The 25,857-nt window shown below is 33.7% G+C and overlaps 1 protein-coding gene across 5 annotated transcripts in view; it reads left to right on the forward strand.

The window, feature by feature from the left end:
- The window catches only part of LOC123709075, a 159,979-nt gene that overhangs the window by 33,475 nt on the left and 100,647 nt on the right, over positions 1 to 25,857 (forward strand). For all 5 annotated transcript variants that reach the window (XM_045660180.1, XM_045660181.1, XM_045660183.1 and 2 more), the window contains exons 2-3: positions 12,187 to 13,074; positions 13,249 to 13,434. In XM_045660180.1, coding sequence (XP_045516136.1) covers positions 12,438 to 13,074; positions 13,249 to 13,434 — 823 coding nt within the window. In that variant the 5' untranslated portion in view covers positions 12,187 to 12,437. The remainder of the gene's footprint in view (positions 1 to 12,186; positions 13,075 to 13,248; positions 13,435 to 25,857) is intronic.

Below are 25,857 nucleotides of genomic sequence, written 5' to 3' on the forward strand. Positions count from 1 at the left end.
GTCGTAGTTGCCCTTCTGCTGTTACGATAAGTTGACCGTCTTTTGATTTTAGAGGCTTTTTATGCTGACTTATCTTTCCTGCCAAGAATTTAGTCGATTTATACAGTTCTCCCATGTTGCCGGTGTTAGCGGCAATTTGAGCGTGGTCAGCAATACCGTCAACCCACAACCTTCTGTCCTTTCACGAGCTGCGATAGATTTTCTTACGAATCTCCCGATACTTCTGTCTGAGGTCGGCTTGTAGTAGTTCGTCGTTGGTTCCTAGCAGTTTTAGGTGGAATTCCCTACGGTCGTTTATCAGCTGCCAAGTAGCTTGTGACATCCAATCCACGTGCGAGTGCTTAGTATGACCTAAGACAAAAGAGCTGGTCCACTTTTGCGTTAAAGTCTCCCATGACGATCACAATATCTTGTTTCTTAATACCTTTAAGTGTGGCATTTAGAGCGTTGTAAAAGTCATCCTTGATATCTTCCGCAGACGTGTTGGTGGAACGTAACACTGCACAATGGAGATCTTCCGTGCTCTTGAGTTGAAGCGGGCCCAAATGATTCGGTCTGAGATCGGTTTCCAGTCCAAAAGGCTTTTCTTTGCGGAGTTAGAGAGGAGGAAAGCGACGCCATATTCAAGGTCGTCATCCTCATTTTCATTCCCGGAGTATAGAAGAGTTAGGCCTTTGGACGTTCTCAGTTCGCCAAAACCATTTCTACGCACTTCATTTAAACCAAGTATTTGTAGATTATATCTAATCATTTCTGCTTCTGCTTGTGCTAGTTGAGTGTCGTTACTTAGCGTTTTTATATTCCAAAAAGCAATTGTGTCCGTGATTTAATGCCAAAGGTCGTCGGTAAAATAATTAACCCACTGTGCCCTAGTCTGATAGTGGGGCTGCCACTTTAGAGCATCCAGACATGCTCGGTTTTATACGGGTTACCTCCCTAGTGAGTGGATTCTGTTTTAAGGCGCAGAATATTCGCCTTTTGCCCTGCATCCTCAGCTCATCTGCAGCTCTAGGTAGTGGGCACGCGTGAGCGTGGCTGCAGTAGGTCCCAGGGTGGACGACTAGGACGTGGATGACTCGGACTGGTCGAGGTTCTGCTTATACTAGTGTTCCACTACGTAACACAGCAGAAGGTTTTTTTTAGCTTTTTCTAGGCAATGCTGACCTCACTCCATCAGCGATTCCCACCAACACCAACCTCAACTTCCCACCACCACCCAGAAATATTGCTATATAACATATAATTACAGAAACGCATAGTTGAAATTAATAAGGAAATATTAAAAAGTTATTTTCTTTACAGTTAAAAAATGCTAAATTTGTTAGCTAAGCCTGGAAGTTAGTAAAGTCGCAGGGCCAGCGGAGTAAATAAGTGTTATATCAGTTCCAGCCTAAAGTACTAACAGCAACAAAAAACAAACATACAAAGTTACAGCAGAAGTCTTAACCAGTGTGACAGTTATGACAATTGTCAAGAACACATTATAATGTATTTACGTAAAATTGAAGTTAATGAACCAGAAAATAGCTCTTAATATAATAAAAATTCCGTATTCTCAGAAAGTGTTCTGCTAAAATAGATTTATATTTTATTAAGAAAAAACAAACAAGCGCTATCGATAACGCTTCAAAAACCCATTTCGCCAGTAATGTTATTTTAAGCACGTAGAGTAGCCACTTTCGTTCGCTCAATCGTGCGGAAAATAACAAAATTACTCAAAAGTAGTAAGAATTCTTCCGCTTTTCGTCAATAGAAGATAACTGACCCTTCTGTTCTCGTGATTTGAAGGTCAAATAAAATCTACTAATCTTCTAATCTAATCTAATAATCTAATCTCTCTCATATATCTATAAATATATATATACCTAAGTATATAAAAATGAATTGCTAGTTATTTGTCTCGCTAAAACTCGTGAATGGCTGGACCGATTTGGCTAATTATAATCTTGACATATTTGTAGAAATTCAGAGGAGGTTTAAACGGCGGGAAACAAATACTGAGAGCTACAATTAAATTTTCCAAAAAAGCTGTTTTTAACTAGAAAATATTTGATGACTTTTGTGTTTTTTTAGAATTCAAAAATTGTCACTTGATTGTCATTGCTGTAGTATTCCTAGGATCCGGTATATTTAGTCTGGTTTAAAAAACATCAATATTAATTAGGTGATGAAGTTCACCGAGTCATCTAGTAATAGTCATCTAGTATTAATTTCTTTACAATATTCCCTTATTGGTAGGTAAATTTTTAACGTGTTTTCAGGCACATGCAGTCTATTACTATGTAAGGGCAATCTAGCTTTTTTTGTTACCACGAGATCGTTATTTATGTGTAACACAATATGAACTGTCAATAAAGAATGATATATATGCTTCTAAATGTAGATTTACTACTGGTTCTCGAAACAAGATCGTAGAACGACCGAAAGGAACTAAACTCAATGAACTGACTTTTATTCATAGGTTTTTTGTTTGGCAAAATGTTTGTTATATTACATCTAGAATTAATTTATTAAAAATAAAATATTTAATTATTATCAATGACATACATAAGTAATAAAATAAAGCAATTTTTCTAGAAAATAAGAATAATACTAATTATACTAAAATATATCGATACCACATGGATCACGGTTTGTTCCCACTTTACATTAAAACAGTCGTTGCTGTTGACGATCACCCCTGAGTCTAGAAATGTAGCCGAGAGATACAGTCGCGTAACTAGGATCGTTATTGACAACATTTGTTTGTACTAGGGATTTTTCTCAAAAAACGTATACATGCCTTGGAAAGAATTACTGGTTTTATGCAGCCTTGTGGTTGGTGCGCTTACTTTGTCTTTATTACGAGTACTATAATAATTATGGAAGCTACAATTATTTTTAAAGATATCTATATTTTTCCACACATACAAAATATTCTCATATTGACTTGGCAATCTACCTGGGACTTCCGTATGGATAATCCACAGATCACTCTTACAGCCCGCCTTTCCTCTACAAATGTAGATTTAACGGCAGCTGCATTACCCCACAAAATAACACCATATGATACAATGAAAATAGCTGAAATAACAAGCTTTGCTGTATTCTCCATAAGATATCCATAAGATCGTATCTTTTTCACTGCGAACGCTGCAGAACTTCGATAGACTTTCTATGTGTAGGCCCCACTGGAGTTTACTATCTAAAGTAATTACCAAGAACACCGCATTATCTTCTAATCTTTAATTATTATTTGAGCATTAATAGCATTAGTACTGTTTACATTTGTAGTTACCAATTTCTGCCCCATACCCCATAGCTAAAGTACATATGCTGTCACTAATATATAGGTAAAGTGACTTCTGAAAGTCACATACAATGGTCTAACTTCAATTAGTGAATGAGTGGTTACGAGGAGGCTTTTTGATAAAACGATTTTGCCTAAAGTTAAGTCGTAGTACTGTCAGCAAAATTGACTTCTCGAAGGCGACTGTTATATAATATTATAACTAATATTTTTTCAAAGTCTCAAATTGAAGTCAGAAGGAATATGTAATGCTTCTCTCATTGACAGATCGAAGCAGTTCAACAACAACATAGTTTTTTTGGATTTACATTGTAATAGTTGATGTTTTCACTAATATTTTCATAATTTCTTGCGTGCCTATTATAATTATTGGAGATTTATTAATGATTCCATACAAAAAAACATTTCGTAATATGCGTACTAATTGTGTTAGTTTTGAAAATTTAAGTTAGTTTTTTGTAGTCTAGTATGGGCCATACTAGACTTTTAGGGTAAAAGCCTACTCGATATTTTTCCATTTCTCTTTCTTTACTCTGATCTCAATGCAGCGTTCAGATATTATTGTCTTGTTTTAGATTATAGGGATTTTACACTGAAAGTGCATAATTTTAGTTATTGTGTGGAGCTTTATTATTTTTTTATTATTGTCATATGTAATGGAGGCTATATTGCGTGCGTATAATCTCGTTTAATTCCTTGACCATTAACGCTCCAATTTAGATTTTATCTCGTAGTTATTATGGGTCAAATAATAACGTTTTAAAATTATATTTTCGCTAATCTATAGTAAAGGTTAATTGAAATATACACGGCATACGACCAGCCAACGGTAAGCCTCGTCCTAGAAATCACTTTATGTATCTGTCTGCGTGCTTGCAACCATGTTGTATACGATTGACGTGTTTGGATTATGGTGGTTTAGTTACCTAACATATTACAAAAAGATGGCTGGGTATATCTGTCTTTAAGAACGCGATGAACTCAAAAACTACACGATCATATATTCACGCCTCTCTATCTGGTGGAAAGTTAATATATTTAATTATGGTTTTATATATATCAAAATATATATATATAAAAGTTGGCGAAGTAATAACATCGTATATGGCGTATATATATCTTCCGCGCCCATAGCCTGTAACCTCCAAGAGCGACAGCGGTTCCAATCCCAACGTTCTTATATGCAAGTTCGATGGAGTTCTCTCAATATCTGAAGCGCTGATGTCGCAATTTTAAGATTCAGCGCTACAAAAACTTACCATCGTTATCAACTTTAATGAATAAAGTACTGTATTAAGGTGATAAAACGATTTTTGGTATACTTTCATCCGGACAAGAAAATACGATAATTTTTTTAATTATAATCAGGATCATCTCATTATTAGTCATATTTTAAGTAATATTTTTTGCTGACGGTACAAAATGATTGAGCCCAAGTTTCACAAGTCTTGAAAGATATTGCTTTTGGTCTGAGGTTGATAAAACTGATTACAACTTTTTAAAGTTATTTATGATCGAATGTCAACCAACGGACCTATAATTATTTTATATAACATTCAGATGAAATTATTCAGTGCAAATAATATTGTTAGTATATCAACGAGTAGTTAAAACTTCTAATTCTATACATTTGTTTATTGTCCACTAACCTATTGTCCAGTTGACCTGGTCTCAGACGTCGTGGGACGCTCGATGAGATTAGACGTGTTGCCGGTTAACGGATGCGCCCGAGTGAGTGTGATACGATACCATGTTGAGTATGCATACTAGTGAGTGGATTAAAATGGCAATAGGCGTTGGTTACCATCGTGATATAACCCATGGAGACATTGCAAGAAGGCTCCCAAATGCGTTGCCAGCCTTTTAGAAAGTGGTAAGCCCTTTCCTGAAGGCCCTGGTATTGGTTTGGAAAAACTTAAGTGGGCAGCTGGTTCCACATAGTAGGTGCTTGGCAAATACTGCCCTAATGAACGGTCAGTGTTTATTTCACACTTTTTTTTTAATGTAAGGAAGACGATTTCAAATGAGTGTTGGATCCCGGAAGAAGTCCACCTTCCAGGGAGATTACAGACTCAGACGCGGAAATAGAAGAGACACAAAGGAGGAAAAACTGCCCATATACGGCAAATAGGTGGGCACGTAAGCAAGCAAGCATTTATAGCGACAAAATTATTTTTGCCAGAATCTGGAAGAATCACGTGTGAAAAGAATGAACTCTGCAACTGGCAGAAAAGATTGGCTTAGTGGTTTTAAAAACGGAAAATACAAAAGCAATCTTTTTAAATGAAATGAGAACTGCAGCGACGGATATCACAATTAGCTGAATATCTACCTCTATAAAATCATTTGAATGAAGTTTTTTTGACTTAAGGCGAAATACAATGCGCTTAAAAGAAACCAAAAAAGAAATAGAGGTACTCATGAAGAAGCAGAAGAAGTATGAAAAAACTATCCACATAGTTCCAACGAAATGAAATTGTCCACTATTTTGCAATTTTCTTTGACCTGTGAATAGTAAAGGAAGCATGGAACAACTGACGTTTTCCGAATGAACGCATTTGAATTTCGTTCGCAACTTTTAACATAGAGATTAAAACAGTATTTCCATCCAAATATGAAACGTATACACTAAACAATATGTGTCGTTATATTACATATATATATTATACTTGCTACAAAAAACATTTATTGGCAAAGACAATAATTTTTTAATGCGAAATTAACACTTACTATATAACGAAAAACATGATGTGGAAGCTAAGCTATGAGCTTTTGTCTTGATGCAAAAATCGATAACGTATGTTAGCCACAGAAGGCTGGTCATGTACTTACCTGTTAAAAATAAAGATATAAATCTGAGACCACGACCAAAGGTGTGGTTAGTAGCGCTGCGCCACAGATTTTTTTAATGAGAAAATGTGAAGTTATTACATATAAACGGTTGTAAACCCTGTTTTTATCTATTTAATCGGCAGCTCATGTCTGATCGTCGTGGTCAGCAAGAAAGCTTCTGGAGCAGACTATCTGTTTCCAGCGGTTTCTGTCCAGCACCTTTACAGTGTAAAGTTTTGAGGACCATGAGTCTCACTTAATAGTTACATCTGGTTAATCAATGGCGACGTGATGGCGTCTTCTGTGTTAACCACCACGATCAGTTTCTCCAAGTTCTTATAGCCTTTTCGCATTGTATGGCCTAAATACGATACAATTTGCAAACCCTGTTATAAAGTGTGTAAATTTAATCACTGAATGCACACGTTGCATTGTGAGTTAACTACTTACATAACATATGCCTCGCATTACTCGGTAAATGCGGGAAAATTAGCAAACAAAACTCAGGCAACAATTTGTTTACTCACAGATTTCATATTGCGTTCTAAAATTTAAATGTAATGACAAAACCTTTGTGTTCGGACTTACAGTGTTTACTTCTGGTTTTCTATTGCTTCCCTTTAAAGGGTATATATACTTATATAAACTTTTTAATGTTATTTGTAAGATTAAAATTAAATTGTTTGGCTAGGAAAATAGCTGCGTTTAGATGTCATTACATATATTTATCTAAGTTAAGTGACCTCCGCGACGTCGCTATCATAAGACAGTGTCGCTAAAATCTTTTTTTACGTCTAGGCCTCAGATCTCTGAATTTGTTTCATGATCATTTGTCGATCTAATGGGATCAGGGACAGCCTGGGATCGAACCTACAACCTCAGCGATGAAAGTCGCACGTGTAAGCTACTAGGCCAACACTGCTTTATTATAAGGCCTTAATATAATAACTTTTATTTAGCTTATTTTGTATAAAATCAAAACACCCAACATGAACATACGAATCATAACACACAGTCATCGATTTTACCTTTTTTTATTTTTTTCTTAATATTTATGTAAGTAACTAAAATATTCTGTATGGCAATGAAACAAAATAAATATGTCGAAATGAAAGCTACATAAAACCGTTTGCAATATACAATGCAACTGATATTTTTGACAAGCTACAACAGAATATCGAGATACAGACTTTGAAACGCAACATTATAAATAGATTTTATAAACAAAATATTATTGAAACATTGCCTGTTCATATAAATGTAAAGCCAAGTTTTAGTAACCATTTTGTATTTAAATTATTGTGTAATAAAATATCTATCAAAGAATACTTTAGTATTACAGTAATACTAGAGAGTTGCTTTCATTATTCAGTGAATAAGAATACATAGAGCTATTGATTTGTGTTATATTTTTTTGTATATACAGGTAGGTAAAAAAAATAGTTATTAGTTGTAACTATTCTTTCTTAGTTTATATCATTTGAAATAAGTGAATTCATAAAGTATAGAACACTTCATAACTCGTTTATATTTTTGACGCGACAAAACAATGCCATTAAATCATAAATTGTAAACAAAACAAGTATCGTGACGTAGTTCTTCTACGGCAAAAAGTTGTATGCGATCCTTGTAATAAGAAAATAAAAATGTTTTTATTTATTTGAAAACAATTGACTATAATGTGTTCTTTGGGAACCCTTTTAAGTCAAAAATACCTGTGTCAGGGATCCCTGCTCTTTCATAACAAACATAACTATAAATTCCTCCAATCTTCCAACAGTTGAAAAAACTGTTTTCAACCACCAAATCGGTTAAGTTATTCAGTCTCTGTTTATGGGACATTCGGTCATAAGTTAATACGTAATTAGCTAACCTAACAACATCTTATATTGACTATATGTTTATCCAATTAGGATTCGTAATTTGAAGATTCTACGTCTGCTAGAAGTGCATTAGAGTTTTGATGATCGATCAGTCTGTGAGTGACAATATTATGAAATTTGACTAGTTATAATTCTTAAATAGCCGGGTCAAATTTAATAAAATTTGAAATTTACCGTATTTATACTATGCCTGCTTGGTAACTTTGAATTTTACGAATAATCACAATTTATGGCCGGAATTGGAGATAAGGTTGGTAAGGGCTTTAAACGAATGCTCTATCGTGGCCCCAAATGATTAGTTTAGTATTTAGCAAATAAATTTATACTGGGAAAGAACAATTATCTCATCGCCAGTTTCATTTATATTATACCTATACGGAAGTAACTTTAGGCTACACACGCTGTATACCGAATGCACAATCTCACACGAGTAACTCTGCAAAAACCACAGACGTTATTTAATAAATTGAAGATTATAAATGCATTATTTTGTAGCAAATTAATTCAAATTCCTCTTTATTAAAATGTACTAATACGCTTAAATAATTAACTCTTGAAATACACTCAATACAAGTACTAAATATTCGTGCGGTATAATTTTAAATGTCAGCCACATTCCCTGTTAAGTTAGACCCCTTTTGTTTGAAGCTTGCGCAATTTAATCTTTATAAAAGTGCTGCTGGCTTTTCCCATGTGTACTCTTTATAAAGAACTATTTCTGGGTTTAGAACTTGGTAACATTTTGTATTTAATTGAAATTTTTTGCATATAAAATTTAGTCAATTAGTAAAGATTTAGTACATAATATAATTGAAAGTTTAAAAAGCTTTCATTGATGTATGCATATAATTTACGTTAAATATGAAATTATTAATATACCAGTAGACGTAACACAATAACTAAAACCCCAGATACGATATATTCATAGAAATTCAATATGTTGTAATGTTCGTATTGAATTTGATATGAATATTGCAAACAGTATTGGTCGATGAGAGGGGGGGCATATGCCAAACTTAAAAATAGAAACCTAACTTGTGAACATAATGTGAAAATAACTAAATAAATAAAAATAAATTAGTGGTGCTACAACCTTTTTAGGTCTGGCCTCAGGACTGTTTCACGATCGTTTGTGAATCTAATAGACAAGTAGGCGATCAGTAAGCCGATTTCATCATGATGTTTTCCTTCACCGTTCGAGTGAATGTTAAATGCGCACATAGAAAGTCCATTGGTGCACAGCCGGGGTTCGAACCTACGACCTCAGGGATGAGAGTTGCACGCTGAAGCCACTAGGCCAACACTGCTCCATGAAGCTATTTAACATATTGAATGAATGGAAGTACGGAGCAACTAAGAAAGTCTTATCAACCTGTTATTTTGCAACTGTTTCCGCGGTTTTTATGGATTCCTTGTGTATATGAACCACTGCTCAAGAAAACTACTAACACAAGACGTCAAGTTATACAATTAAATTGTAATAATTTTGCGTTCATATCCGTTATAGATTTATTTGTAATTCACCATCCGTCACTAAACAAAAACTGTTCTAAAAGTTAATAATAAATTCTACTCTTTGTTCAAGTAAGTGGGAACATGCAAACCCAATCATATTTTGACCTAAATACATGTGAATGTAATTCTAGTTTAGCGAGTCATGCAAAGGACGAATATAGTTTTATTTTCCAGTAAATTGAAGTTACGTAATGCGGTAATAGACAGACATTTTTCTATCGTTTTCTGTTCTCTATTAACATACAACTATTATCCGGTGATCACTTTTTATGAAGATAATGGTAACGAAATTTAATAAAACTATCAATATATACGCGCTGGAGTATTCGGTGGGATAAAAGTTCGGCTGAATCATAGATGGCGCTACTAATATTAAATTAATATGATCTTTAGTAGCACTTACCTTCAAAAGACACTTGTATGTATTTGACAACTGTCTAACTAATATACTAAGTAGTGGAAGTAAAGGAACTTTGTCTAAAAAGCAATATCGTGTTAATAAATCATTTGTCACAACAGTCACCTTTATTGTAATCCGAGGTGGACATGCATTTCTGCATCCTCTGCCCTCAAATGTTGCAGGGGTATGTGGGACTCGACCCACGCCAAAATCTCTGCTATTCAGAGACTGGGTGAACAATACCCACTAAAACCACCTCGAGTAGTTCCTACAAAGCTGCGTTGCAGAGGCTCCGGAGTCGCTGTCACATCTACCGGAACCTCAACGACATGTTATACTCAAAAACCTCCGGTGCAGTACTCACTACATAGGAGGTAGGAGATGGGCATATGTTCTCCCATTTACTCCCCGTCTTCTACCCGTAGGATTCGTCTTAAAGTCCTCCCTCTTTCGTTCTGCTGTCTCCTTCTGTTGCATAACATGCTGACAGAAGCATACCACTACATTCCATACCTCGTCACTGCCAACCATTTTTTGTCCAACACAACAGCCACCTGATAAGCGTATCAATTTTCTTTCTTAATGTAAATTTACTTAGGCAACATCTTGTTGAAGACAACAATTGTAGGGTATTACAGTTTTTGTAACGATGTAGCTATTTGGAAGAATCATTTCAGTGAAGTACTGAAACCGTTATGAAACTTAAAAAGACAAACATCAATAAACAGTATGAAAATTACACAGAAAATTGAACAAAATTGAAAATTGCACATACGAAACTGCGTCATACTGTTAGCCTTAGATAATATTAGACTTAGGAGAATATCCAAGAACTCTTTATGATTTAAGATGTTTCTTTATGGAATATACGAAAGCATTATTTCATAAAAGGGGATGGGAAAATTGCATTAGCAATAGGATTTCCTTACTTTGCTTCCGAGTCATTATAATAGTAATTTTTATGTTAATATGCGCTTAATTTAATATTCTTTATATTTTAGTTCATTGAAAAAGTGATATCAAAGCCACAGATTTATATGAAAACTGTTATTAAATCGTTTGCGATTTGTCTTTAAGTATAATTATCTTTTTATAGACCAGGTACTGGGGACCGTAAGTCCCTATACAAGGACATAAATTTCCTTAGTCCTGCTACAACCACATAAAAAAATTATATCCAAAATGTTCTTTTCACTTCATTGTATGGAAAAACAATTTTTTAACGAAACAAATCATACTCCAACCTCACAGCTAACAAACGATCTCTTCCAGGAAACCCAAACAAATAATACGTAAAACGCGGATTTAACGTTATAAAATATTGTCCATACATTATATTTCATTTATAACAAGTATCCGTTTATATTCAATTTATACCAAATATAAATGTTGCTAATGGTCATATTCAAGAGGGACTTAATTACGAAAAAGCGGTATTGCTGACAAGAGCCCCGCTAAGAACTTATCAATGTTAATTAAAAGTAATTTTGAGAGACAAATAAATCTATAGGCATCGACATCGTGAATTTTAAGTGATACTCTGTTTTGAAGTTCTCTCAGCATCGTGGTGACACTTGACCCGGTTATCTTCGACCTCAGGCTCTTGACTAAAACATATTGTTCATTAAATGTAACATTTGTCGTTAGAATATGTACAAGAGTAAAATAATTATATAACTCGTTTTTTATGTACTAAGCTACGGGTTGGGTTTTATTCATTTATTTATTGAAGTTCATATTTATATTATATTTACAGTATATGCTACGAGTTATCCTTTCTAAAAAATATTAATAAAAATTAACATCCAATAAAAACATATATAAAATAAATATACCAGGTTATTAAGCACAAAATAAATAAAAAAATGACCTTAGGTTACCTCATGTATTTCAAAAGTATTTTGTTTCATTAACATATTTCGTCGATCGAAAAATTTCAGTAGTAAAATGGTAAACTTCGATTCGGTATTTCAAAAAATACAGAATTTCGGGAAATATATATAAGTAAACTCACTCGAAAAACCTTTCGCATCCAGTGTGAATAATTTAAACAGTCACCATTCGATACGAATACGGATTTACGTTGAAATGTGTTATTTTGTTGGAAACTTTGAGAAATCTACGTTTGTTGTTTCAATATTAAAGTCCTTTGCCTGTCTTCTTTGATGTCCTACGTCGAACGCTCTGTTATAATAAATATTTTATTTGCATGCCGATTTCCTTTTGTTTACCCAATTTAATATTGGTTTACCCTTATTTGTATACAGGTCAAGATGAGTTTAAGATCCGAAGATTGAAGAATATCCTACCTCCTCATGCTCAAGCTCTCCCTTATAAAACATTCCTTATACCTTCCACATCTAAGTCAAACTGAGAGAAACATTCCAGAATTACTAATCAAAATTACATCGGTTCTGTTGGTAAGAGTGACTGTAAGTGATAAAGCCTGGAAAGATAAAGGCGCGCGGTATCCTCTTCGGAGGGCGCGAGAGGCTGGCGCGATGCGGTCTCCCCAGGGATGTACGTAATATATCCCGCAGACGAAGTAGTGTCCCTGACATACAGCTCGCCCTCGGCGCCTCGGCCCAGGCCGCGGCCAACGCTAGACATTATAGTTGACCTGCCGCCGCACGCGCCAAGTGAAGCGCAAGCACCTACCCCGCCCCCCGCCCCGACCCGCGCTCTCACTGTCCCCAAAACGGCGCCCCCGGAGCTAGCGCCTCGCGCGCCGGCCTCGCCGACGCCCTCTTCCGAGCGGCCGGCTAAGCCGCGCGACCGCACCAAAAAACTCTTCAAGAAACTAGGCCGTCACGAGGACAATGAATTCGGCAAAATAGTCAGAACCCCAGCCCCGGATGAGTTCGAGTTACCCGCGCCCCTACCAACACCAGCTTTCTCCAGGAAAAACATATTCGACCGCGATTTTGATGCACTCTTTGAAGTTGCGAGTACGCCGGAATTCTGTGCAAATATAAGGGTAACGACGCCGGAGCCGGATCGTCGGTCTGATGTGTCTGCACCACATTTTCCGTCTCCCTCCACCTCCTCCCTTAGTCTGCTACCTCCCCGTCCGCAGTCAGAGCCAACGGCGAATTCAACTCCGGCACAAACATCTCCACAGTCAACGCCTCCAGCTCAACGATCGTCAATTGAAGGTTTTTGAGAAAGCGTGTGGATTTGGAACTAATTAAAGTGTGTGTTATCTCATTGAGCATGTAATTTTGCGGACTAACGAAATGCCTGACTCTAACTCATATGTTTTCTTAACTATTAATTACTAAAACTCATTTCAAACATTCATTGTTATTTATATGTGGTGTTTTTTACAGGAAGTAGTCCAAAGCCGAAGAAGGTCAGCTTTTTTCGAAAATTCAGCCGGTCGAGGGAGACGCCTTCGACATCTGCCAAAATGCAGCAGCCGTCAATAGAGATGGCTCTGCGAGAACTGACACACCCATCACACAATGAGCAACTAAAGAATCAACAACAAGTTACATTCAAATTAGTCAAAACAGGTAAGGAAAATCTATTCGACTAATCTTAATATATATAAATCTCCTGTCACGATGTTTGTCCGCGATGGACTCCTAAGCTACTAAACCGATTTTAAATTAAATTGGCACACCGTGAGCAGTCTGGTCCAACTTAAGAGATAGGATAGCTTAGATCTTTAATTATAGTCGCAATTTTATTTTATTGCAAATTATTTGTCTATAATTAATTGACACTCATAATTATCTGTTAAGTCCAAAAGATTCTAACAGATGTCGATACTTTTCGACTGGTAAGTAATCAATAGATGGCACTGCTATGGTAAACCGACAAACGTGTCATATAAGGTACAATTCAATATCATGATTACCACTTGTTATTGAGGCTAAAGTATAAATTAAATTTATTTTGTAGTAAACTAAATACCGTGAAATTCAATTATTTCTACTTTTTAAATTTTTGGTGTTAGCATAGCCAACCACGTGTTACTTAGACCGAAGTGTAAATCAAATTCAAATTATAGTGACGATAATACAGTGAAATTATTCTTTCGTGTCACGGTATTAAGCCTAACTAAAACCACATTAAGGAGAAACGAAGTTTGCGGGGGCAGCTATTGTCTAATAAATTATTCCACGGCTGGAATTTTTTATTATTAAACATTCAATCGGTAGACATAAGGTATCCGCGGACGTTTTTGTGGAAATTCATCTCTCCTATAAAACTATAGTACAATAATTTATTGACATTACTTGCCGCGTACGCTATATACGAATTTTTATCGATACTTTTAAAATATTCAATAGCAAATGTTATCAGGAATAATCTGGAATTGAAATGGTCAAAAAAATTTCACTGTCCAGTTGCCTATTCATTGCAAACACACAATCAAACCATTCCTCTTTATATGGGAAATAAAAGCAAGAAGACCAATACCTTAGAACTTTTATACAACAATCTATATAATTCTAACGTTTAGTAATATTATCACATGTCGTGATTCAAGTCTAGTCCATTTGTTGGTGAAATCTCGTTTGTACAATGCAATTTAGCGCTCACCGCATTCGTGGCCTGTAAGAGATTATGTACCGCAGAGTAATACTACAGGTATTCTATTTATTTTTGATCTAGTGCTTATACAAGTATGTTGTAATATATTGTTTGCAATAAAATGAGGTAGAGTGCAAAATTTTGATTAAAAATATTTATCAAAGATAATTTTTATTCCAAATTCAAAGTTTAAATTGTCAAAATAATAAAGCACGCTTAAGACTTGGGAGCAGTGTTGGCCTATTGGCTACAGCGTGCGACTGTTCGATCCCCGGCTGTGCACCAATGGATTTTCTTTCTATGTGCGCATTTAACATTAGCTCAAACGGTGAAGGAAAATATCGTGAGGAAACCGGCTTGCCTTAGACCCAATAAAGTCGACGGCGTGTGTCAGGCACAGAAGGCTGATCAACTACTTGCCTATTCGATTTACAAATGATCATGAAACAGATACAGAAATCTGAGGCCCAGACCTAAATAACCTATTTAGTAGCGCCATTGATATTTTTTAAAGCACACTTAACGTTATTAATATAACTATGAATATTATAAACTGTTATCGCTTATTAATTTATAACTAAGACCATCTTTGCAGTCAAATGTACAGCTGAAACAGCACTTTAGGGCTATAGAGAATCTTCAAAATAAATATATAAGTATGTTTAATGGACATCTGTAATTCGTATATTTACTCCCTCTGTCTTCGTATCCCCAGAGATGTCAACGTTATAAATTGTGATTGACAAAGAAAGATTACGAGACTGCTCCAATTTTCGTGGCGTTCAAATGCTTGTTCAAAGGTTAATTTTATTTTTAGCTTCAAAGATTTATAAACATCGTTATAAAAAAAAATATTTTTACCTTCTCCCGTTTGAGCTTATAAATCAAGTTTTTCAGTTAGTGATGTAATTGGAATTTTATTGATATTATAAAAAAATACTGTAAACAAGTTGAAGAAATACTTTCATTTGCATTTGTTGTGCTTGTAATAAGGTATAGATATGTTATATAACTAGATTTAGATTGTTACATAACTAAATTTTATTCCAAGGAAGTGATAACTTAAATTAATAATGATTGAAGTAATTTCATAACATATGCGCAATATTGTATTATTATTAAAAATGAATGTTCATAAAGCATTGTTTATAATCGTACAGTTAAAATAAAATAACTTTTACACTTACTCATTTGCAAATTAAGACGCGGATAAGGAAAAACTTACTTCATGAATGAAGGCTTTTCAATTTTACATGATCGTATAACTATAATCATGATAAGAATAAGTCCACCAATAAAGGAACTCTTTTTTGTCCTTCAACATGGGTTAGCTGAAAGAGGCAATAAGCTTGCCCGTAGCACTCAGCTTTTAGATTTGTGTCTGAGTTATATGTTTATTGTTTGACTGAGGGCAAAAAAGTTTGCAATAACCTAACGAAAATAATCATACATTTAATTTTAATGGGAAGAAAGTTCACAGAAGCAATATATCGTAAATTTATGTTCGAATCGGCATTAGGCGTGTGATTGAATGATTTATTTCGCTGAGTGGAAATTCACAAGTGAGCGTCGTTAGTAAGATTTCAATGTGCACTGAAACGATTCCCTCTTGGAAAAAATACTCCAGTTATGGTAGTTAGAAAACGTATCTTTATAGTTTGTAAAAATAAGAAAGAAACGAAAGAAAAGCTTTTTTCTACCTGTTTATTATACTACTGTTACAAAAAATTAACGCATTTATTTGTTGAGCACCACATCATACATATTTCTATAAATACATTATACCGTTTATATTACGGTTAAGTTATCTTTTCTATGATATATGAGAATTATAAAAATAAATCAATGGCGCTACAACCTTTTTAGGTCTGGTTCTCAGATTTCTGCATCTGTTCCATGATCATTTGTTAATGTAACAATGTGTTCTGCGTCTAAGGCAAGCCGGTTCCTCACGATGTTTTTCTTCACCGTTCGAGCAAATATTAAATGCTCACAAAGAAAGAAAGTCCATTGGTGCATAGCCGGTGATCGAACCTACGACCTCAGGGATGAGAGTCGTACGCTGACGCCACTAAGCCAACACTGCTCAATATGTGAGAATTATAGTCATCATAAATGAAATGATAATTAAAAAAAACTACAATAAACACTTTAGATTTATTAGCAAAACAGCTGATTAGATCAGATTGGCGCTTAAAACGGTTTTTTTTGCAAACCCACTGCCTGATCTGACTATAAAGTTCTGTATAAGGAGTGTTTATTCTGTTATATTCGCAAAGAATGAGACGAGCCTAAACACCTAGGTTGGTTATAAGGTACGACAATATTACTGTTCTGAATTTGACCATTTAGCAATTTGCTTAAGAACGTAACACCGGCCTGTATTCTAGACACTCTGACTTGGAGTTTTCATTTATACTACGTTGATGCTGAAAGGACGACTTGAGTCAAACATACAAGTTATAACAGTTATATCACTTCTACGATAAGCATCTTTATGGGAAATCTAAGTAACACTTTTCATTCAGCCTTCTGGCAATGTAACTGTCCATGGGCACTTACACTAAAAAACACGTACAAATAATACTTTGGCATATTCACGTCTCACGACAACCAAGCATTCGCTTTTCTTAAATAACAATGAGGTCATTTTATTAATAAGACATTAAAACGCAATTGAATTTATAAAATGTAATATTCGCATCGCAATATTGGTAATCATGTAGTGTAGCATTGTTGTCATGTCACGGCTCCATTCGCATCTCAATTTAAATAAGTAATAATTATTTCAATTATGGCCAAATTATTCAGACACGTCAAAATATAACTCGATTTTCAATTATCCCACTATTATCTATTTTAAATGGAACATTGTATTCCCAAAGGAGGTCATTGCCAATTTGATTTCATTACACGTAACATTACGATATAAATCTGACGTATCTTAAACCTATTTCAATTTGAAACTATAAAATTTTATGAAAAGAGAATTAAAATTATACTAATAACTTCTTGGTCATTTACATTTTAACTGGACAGTAAATATTAAAAGGATATTTAAAAGTCACTTAAAGCAGGTCAATGTATTCAATTTTTACACACACACACTTATTTGAGAGTCTCCTTATGTTTGGCGTTACTGTCAGCTGCCATTGTCATTATATATCAGCAAAGTCAAAACCGTTGTTATTAGTAGATTTTCTATTATAATAATAATTATAGTTGGTATCAATTATAATTTATATCCTATTTTTTGTCAGTGAAACTTTTTGATATGTGTCAATTTTATGTATTACTTTTTTTTGCTTTGTTTCCAAAATGAATAAATAAACGGTAAATGATATAAAAAGTTTATAGAATGCTTGTATAATTCGCACATGCTAAAGGCAGACGAATATACGAGATTTTTTTTACTCTTTATAATATAGTACTTACGGAGTGCTTTATAGTAAGTCTTTCCCGATCAGTCTCAGCATTGGTCTCTGACATCTGAGTTTCTCAATGGAGTAAATAGTGTATGATAAGTTTTTATATGTGTATAAGTCCCTACCCTAAATGTTTCTAAACTCATTTTTAGTTAGTTTATTGTTACCAATTCAGTTTATTATTAAGTACTTAATTATATGTAAAGGTTTGTGTAATGGCATTAAAAGAACTTTATATTTAGTAAGTAAGTAAGCTGTCTATCTCAATAAAAAAGTGCCTGCGTACAAAGTACACATATCAGAAGTGAAACTTCTTTGTGAATTAATGATTACTAAGGTATGGTAAGGTATGGTAAGGTATGGTAAGGTACCCCAATAGATGATCATGTACCTTTTGCATATCTATATTAACACTGTATACGTGCTAATGATAATATTAACAAAATAAAAATCCTTGTTAATTTTATTTACTGCACAAGACGTTATGCAATAGAATTGCCATCTTAAATTTTAATATGCAACTACTAAACGAATACATCAAAAGTTTCACTTCAAAAATAAAAATAAAATATAATTAATTTTTCTAGTGAGACATGCTTAGGGCATACGGAAATATTTTTATGTGTTACTTAATTATGAAGTACGTACGGAGTGCAGATATTTTTAAGTTATTATCGATCATACAATAAATAATTACATGAATACACACACACAACATATACTTTGGACGACATTTATATCAAAGCATATTCCTGTTGTTAATTAGTTTGTCAATTAATATATGTAAATGTCCTGCGGGTTAAGGGTTAATCTCTATTTGAGGATTTCACACGCAATGACTACTGTTCGAAATTTTAGTCAAAATGTTCCCATTTGTTACATAACACAAGTCAATTTCCCTATTTGGTTTGACATCGTTTTCAAACTGAAGATATGAACTATTTGTACTGAATGATTGTATCAAAGATCTCAAACCACAGGAGTTAGAATCTTGAGAGTTTTACAATTGTTGTATTGTGATGTGAATTAAAGCTAACTGGATACTATATTATTTCCCTTTTATAATAAATATTTTTTGTAAATGAAATTTTACTCAATGTAAATAAACTTTAAGCAGTGTTGGCTCAGTGGCTTCAGCGTACGACTCTCATCTCTGAGTTCGAAGGTTCGATCCCGGCGATGCACCAATGGACTTTCTTTCTATGTGCGCATTTAACATTCGCTCGAACGGTGAAGGAAAACATCGTGAGGAAACCGGCTTGCCTTAGACTCAAAAAGTCGACGGCGTGTGTCAGGCACAGAACGCTGAATACCTACTTGCCTATCAGTTAACAAATTATGTTGAAACAGATACAGAAATCTGTGGCCCACACCTCAAAAGGTTGAAGCGCCATTAAAAAGTATATTTCAACTTTTTAGTGTATAAACATTATGTATAAAATAATCTAAACATTGACGAACAAATAGTTGTAATAGAAATAACTAAAACAAATGTTATCAAACGTTTTTATCGAACATGTAAAGCTTTGTTAAACTTCAATTAACGTAATACCCAAATGGATTGTATTATGCCTCCTAATAGCTTTGAATAATTTATTCAGTCCCTCTCGCGACTTGGTCACATTAACTCGAGCTTTCAGATGCGAAAATGAAGAAGCTTAAAGCCAAAATTAAAGCACTGTTACCTCGTTTGAAGCACACATGTCGCAATCTCTCAGTACACGGGCCGACGTATCTTACTCGTAAAGATGTCCATGTCGCATATAGATTTATTTATTTCATAATTTATGTTCATGTTTGGATCGCAGCGGTGGCTGCCATATACAAATACGTTTCCGCGTACCGTGAGGATACAATACGATTCACGACACGCACCGACTATTTGGATTGGAACACGACATTCCCATCGATAACAATCTGCCAAATTGGCAATAACGAGAAAATATTACAACAACTGCGAAATACGGGACCAGATAACGAGGAGAGACTTAATTTCGTTAAACATATCGCTTTCTTCCGGGGTGATTGCCCTAGCTGCAATCCGAACAATAAAACCGAATACTCCACTAACTTGACTAGATTAACGTCTGTATATCGTTCAGAGTGCAAAGATCTTTTTATTACCTGCACATGGGATAATAAACCGGTAAACTGTTGCGAACATTTTAAGCCCGTTCAAACTGAGTACGGGATGTGTTTCTCGATGAATAATATCCAATTTCACGAGCAATTTTCATATTACGTTGCGTCGTCAGACCGGCGGTACTTAGGCAGTCTAAGCGTGGCTCTCTCGGAGGAATATGAAGCATTCTTACATGCACGTGAAGACGTACCGTTTTGGAATATGGAGCAAGACAGAAGGATATCTGTTGGCTATGGAATGGAAGCGACTGTATCGTTCTCTATAGTGGATATAATGAATGAGCCCGAAGTAATGTTCACTGTCCCGAATGTGAGACAATGCAGGTTTCCTAGTGAAGTGCCAAGCAATTTCCGAGGCTTTAGCTACTACAGTTACTCAGTTTGTATAGTTGAATGCCGTATTCACGAACAGTTGAAACTCTGTGGCTGCGCTTCTCATTTATCACCGCTTGAATTTAAAGATAAGTATTGTGACTTAGAAGGATTGCAGTGTTTGATACGATACAATGATAGGTTGAAAAGATTGCGGGTTCCTAAAGTGAATGAAACAGGCTTGAAATGCGATTGTTTGCCGTCGTGTACCGAGCCAGATTATAATATTATTGCCAAGAAATTGAGTTTATCGGATAGACCGGGTGGAGCGATTTCATTTATTCTTGGTAATCGGCCGTACGAGAGAGTGACCAGACAGTTGGCCCACACAACTTTAGACTTAGTGGTGGCTGTCGGCAATTGTTTTGGCCTCGGTTTTGGAGGTTCTATCTTATCTATAGTGGAATTTATATATTATATTTGTTTTAAGCAATGGAAGTATACAAATGTTGATAATTAATATTTTTTAATGTAAAAGTTTTTCTTTAATTCACCGATTATTTCAAATAAATCAAAAGGAGGGTAACTGGCGGCCTTATCGCTTTCGAGCGATATCTTCCAGGCAACCACTTTGAGTATAGAAAAAAATAAATAAAAAATTATTAAATTACATAAGGCAAGTAGTGCAAAAATACATGTTATACACTGTTATTAAGACAAAAACTAAACACGAACAACAAAAAAAAAACTAAACTAAAAAGATGATACATTAAAAATAGAAAGTAAAAAGACACATAAATCACGATAATTTAAGATAAGTCTCACGTCAGTTAGTAGTTGGAAAGAAAGTTATTATTATATTATATATTATCTTTGTGCTTGAAAGGTCTCTGAGTTTAAATACCACATGAATATATTTATTAGATCTTAACTATATTTATATTTTATTTAGTTTTTAATGGTAGAGTCGGTATTGACTTGAACAATACACAATATTACAAATCACACAAATTTAGATATGTATTGATTCATACAGGTTTTGACGTACATCCATTTTATATTTCTTAAACCTTTTAACTGTTATTTAAGATAAACATTGTGAGGTATGTACAACACAGGTTTGCTATGGAGTTTAAGATACCAATTTCTGAAAATTCTCATAAAGAAGTAAAACAATAAATATTATTTTTATTTTAAACCCTTTAGGTTATTACCTCACAATTACAAAATATTACATGCAGATTGCATTTATATACTGTTTTATAAATATATAGATTCTATATTAAAAAATACGCCAACTGACTGCAGATTTGTAATTGAATTTCGTGTTACAACATTGCAATTTGTAGATAAACCTAGCCTCATTTAAACTCGTTAAAACCCGCTTCCAAACGGACGTCGGAAAACGAAACATAATTATATTTAAGACTTGAACGCGGGATTTTTATCCCTTAATTGATTTTTCCGTTCATTTTCATTTGAACGTTTTAGGGATTATATTTTGAGAATATAGTGTGATTTTAGTAGCCTTTTATGCTTTCATTCAGTTACTTTTGATTTAAAAATTCAAGATGCTGTAATCAATAACAAGTTACATTGTTTTAGCAGATATTAGAACCCCTGAACTAAGTCTAGGGAGACCTGTACGTCAAGGTACTCCACTCTTCCAACGGGTTAATGAAATTGTTTAACAATTGTTACCCAAATACTATTTAAAGAAAAAGAGAAAGTTAAGATTTATTATTAAACTAAATATTTACATGGTCGAGACATTTTTACACACCAGAATGATAATCTTAGGGAAGGGATGGATGGGATGTCTAGGGCGGTAGTGTAAAATAGTGTAAGCGCATTGTGAAAATTAAGAATGGTTACACTATACTTGAACTAGTAATTCAGTTTCTTCATAGTTTAGTGCACACAGTCACTTGGTAATTATTGATGTGTTAATTTCGTATAATAACTTATGGTAAATATTAGGTTTATTGTATAGCTGACTTGATAGATAATGAAATTGGTATGAGAATTTAGTATAAACTCATTAAAATAAGCAATCTTCGTTAAATTGTCACAAATGTTATGGTATTATTAATACTTACTTTAAACAAACTATTTACATTACGTACGTTTTCACTTGTAAATTTTCCATATATTTTTATATTCACAAGCTCATGTTATAAAGAAAATGAAAAATAATAATGTACTCGCAAATATTATGTATCTCTACTGTATTTCGTATTGGAACAACACACAATCTTGCTCCTTCAATTAAATATCTAAAATTATCGCGATTCATGTGAATTTCTCTTTAATTTGTCGCTTTTTAGATTTGTCTAAATAACTATATGTATTATGTATTTTTGCACTTTTTGCTTACCTTATCTGTTTTTTTCACAGTGGTTGCCTGAAAGAGATCGCTTGAAAGTGATAAGGCCACCAATTGACCTCGTTTTCAATTCATTATATCAATTGTAATGTTTTTGTAATAAATAAATAAAGCAGTCTGTGATAATATGGTTTTGTTACGAAGAAAAAAATTAAAAATTAGTGCTTTAGTTAAAATACAAAATAATATGTAGTTATTAAATAATAACAAGAATTATAACTGAAACACACTGTTTAGTACTTATCGTACTTATGTACGTAATACCTATTAAAAAAAAAACCTGTCCTCATAAAATTTAATTTATCAAAGAATGGAGCGATTACCCCCGAATAATTCTATCCCAGCTAAATGCAATAAAGCTTACGTTATCAACGTTTTTACTGACTAGGCATTGAAATATTATTCTTATTTTATGTCAATTATTTTAACAAAATTGTATTTCGTAACATATAATGAGCTAAATGTGTTAATGACAATAACAAAGGTAATGCTACATCATACTTATTTTGATAAATAGCTGATTTTATCGTATAATTCACTTTCAGTTATCTTATAAATAAAATATTACTTTAGTTGTCATGGATTTTAGATTTATGTCATAGTGACGTGTATAAATTTTCAGATTTTTTGTTTATTTTTCTTAACTGCGTCTACAAATACAAAGCCTTCTATGAATTTACGCAGACATTAACAACGATAAAACGGTTTATTAAAACTTTAGTGGTTTTTATTGAAAAATATATTTGAATATTGTTAAATATATTTAACTAAAACTTTTTTTTGTATGGGAAATGTTTAATAGTGTTAATATGAACCTAGTTATTACTTGACTAAATAGATTATTTGCTTCACCAGTAACTCTTAATATACTCTGAGTTAGTTGTAAATTGGAAATAAGTCTTTTCAAAGTAAGGTAATAGCATTAGCCGTAGACACCTACGCTAGTTAGTGGCTACAGCGTTACGGCGTAGCACTAACTTTAACTTCAATAAACATCATACTACGTATATATAGATTACATAGTTTGAAAAAAGTTTCTACTTATCCTTTTGTCCATCGTCATTAAAGGGAATTCATAGTTAAAGTTGAACAAAATTCTGATATTAATTTTTAAATTTATTAATTAACATTTCGTTACATTACAATATTAAAAATTTAACATAATTAAATCAAAAAGAGGGTGAGCGGGCGGGCTTATCGCTTTCGAGCGATCTCTTCCAGGCAAGCACTGTAAGTACAGAAAAAATGTATTAAATAACATAAGATAGGCAAGAAGTGCAAAAATATATGTTATACACAGATATTAAGACAAAACTAAAGAGGAACAAAAAAAACAAACTAAACTGAATATATTTTATTAAGCTGCATATAATAAGTAGCTATATGTAACTTCAATTCAATGTGTATTTTATAAATTTATTTTAAAATCGATACAACGATAACACAACTTTCTCTACAGCTGATACTTTTGAAATTCAACACCTTTTGTCTTCAGTCACCGTGACCACGCACTCTGTGAAGCACGCCAAACGCCGGAAAATTTAAAAATTATTAGTTTATAATAATAATACATAGCTTCAATCCGTTTGAAGTGTTTTCTTAATGTGTAAAAGCTATGTTAACAAAAGATTATGAACATTAATTTTGCTCCTCAATTTAATTCATGTAAATTCGGTTTTAGCATCAAGTGAAATTAGTTTCGTTCGTCACGGACTATTCAACTGATTTCTTTTTAATTCTCAATTGTTCCTAAAATTAACGCGTTAAACCAAAATATAACTACAGCTTTATAATATATGTATAGATAAATTTCACATATACACTTGTTAATTAATGGAGTACATTGAAAATAAGCTTCTAGACAACTTTGTGAATAAGAAGTTACATTATACGAACAACACCGACGTAAGCTTACACGGTAATTAAAATTTTAATACCTAAGCATGCTGGTAAATTTTACAAGGGCTGGCTTCGTTCAAATCTTTATTTTAAATTAGGTTTTCTCGTCTCTTCATTTCATTTATTAATTAATTAATTGTAATTAATGATGCCACATACTTTTTTATCAAAACTCTTTTTGTTAGTCAGTCCATAGAGACTCTATACTAGAATAAAACATACACGTAATGTTAAAACGCAGCCAGCATTTTCCGCGTACTAGATTATCTAAAGTTAGTCATTCTTTTTGGGAAAAGGGATACTTTTCTTTTATAAAATCCCAGAGGTTGTTTTATCTCTGCCTTTTAATAAATTTAAGAAAAGCTGTGTTAAAAGGCTTACTACAACGTTTATCTAGTTTATAAAGGGCCCAAGACTAGTGCTAGACAGGCTACTTCTAATTAATTTGCGATATTTGTTTTAAAATAAGTATTGTTTGCCATTTTGTATGATGATTTGCTATTTTAAAAGAGTACTGATAGTTTTTTACGCCGCCTTTTTCCGGTGAGTAGGAATGTCTGCTATACAAATTTAACGACGTGGAATAAGTGATACCTTATCTTATATTCGATGGTAAACATATTTTATTTTATTCTTATAATTATTTATTTGGAATGTCAAATTAAGCCTTGATACTACTAGTAGCATATAGTAAGTTGATTGATGATAGGTTTTATCTGTATTACTGTTGGTTACTTATTTTGCCAAGAAATGGTGATTTCAGCCCAATCACGCGCGGTATTAGTACCGTTTGATGGGCCCACGTCGAGGTCCAATTCTCGCTTCCTTTCACTACTCGTGGGAAAAACCCCATCCTGGTCTGAGCTTCGCTCACCAAAACACCAGATATGTTCTTTCTATATTCAAATATATTCTTAATATACTTCCTTTAAACGAATTAATTATAATAGTACTTCATAAAATTTAATTGAATTAATAAATCAGACGCAACAATATAGCTGTGATCCACGGTCACATGGTCCTATTTTAGCTTGCTTTACTATTTTATCCACTCTTTGGACTTTTTCCCACACAATCATAAATGACGTCATATTCAAAGTTAAAAATAGTTATTTAGTTCTTTTGAAAGAGGACTTTATTTTGTATCAGACGTTCAATGTCCTCGAGGTTATTATGCAAACCCACGCCTCGGAGTCCCACGAAGCTTTTAACGAGTCGTAAGAAGACAGACT

The sequence above is a fragment of the Pieris brassicae genome, chromosome 4, assembly GCF_905147105.1.
Source record: "Pieris brassicae chromosome 4, ilPieBrab1.1, whole genome shotgun sequence".
Taxonomy (NCBI): Eukaryota; Metazoa; Arthropoda; class Insecta; order Lepidoptera; family Pieridae; genus Pieris; species Pieris brassicae.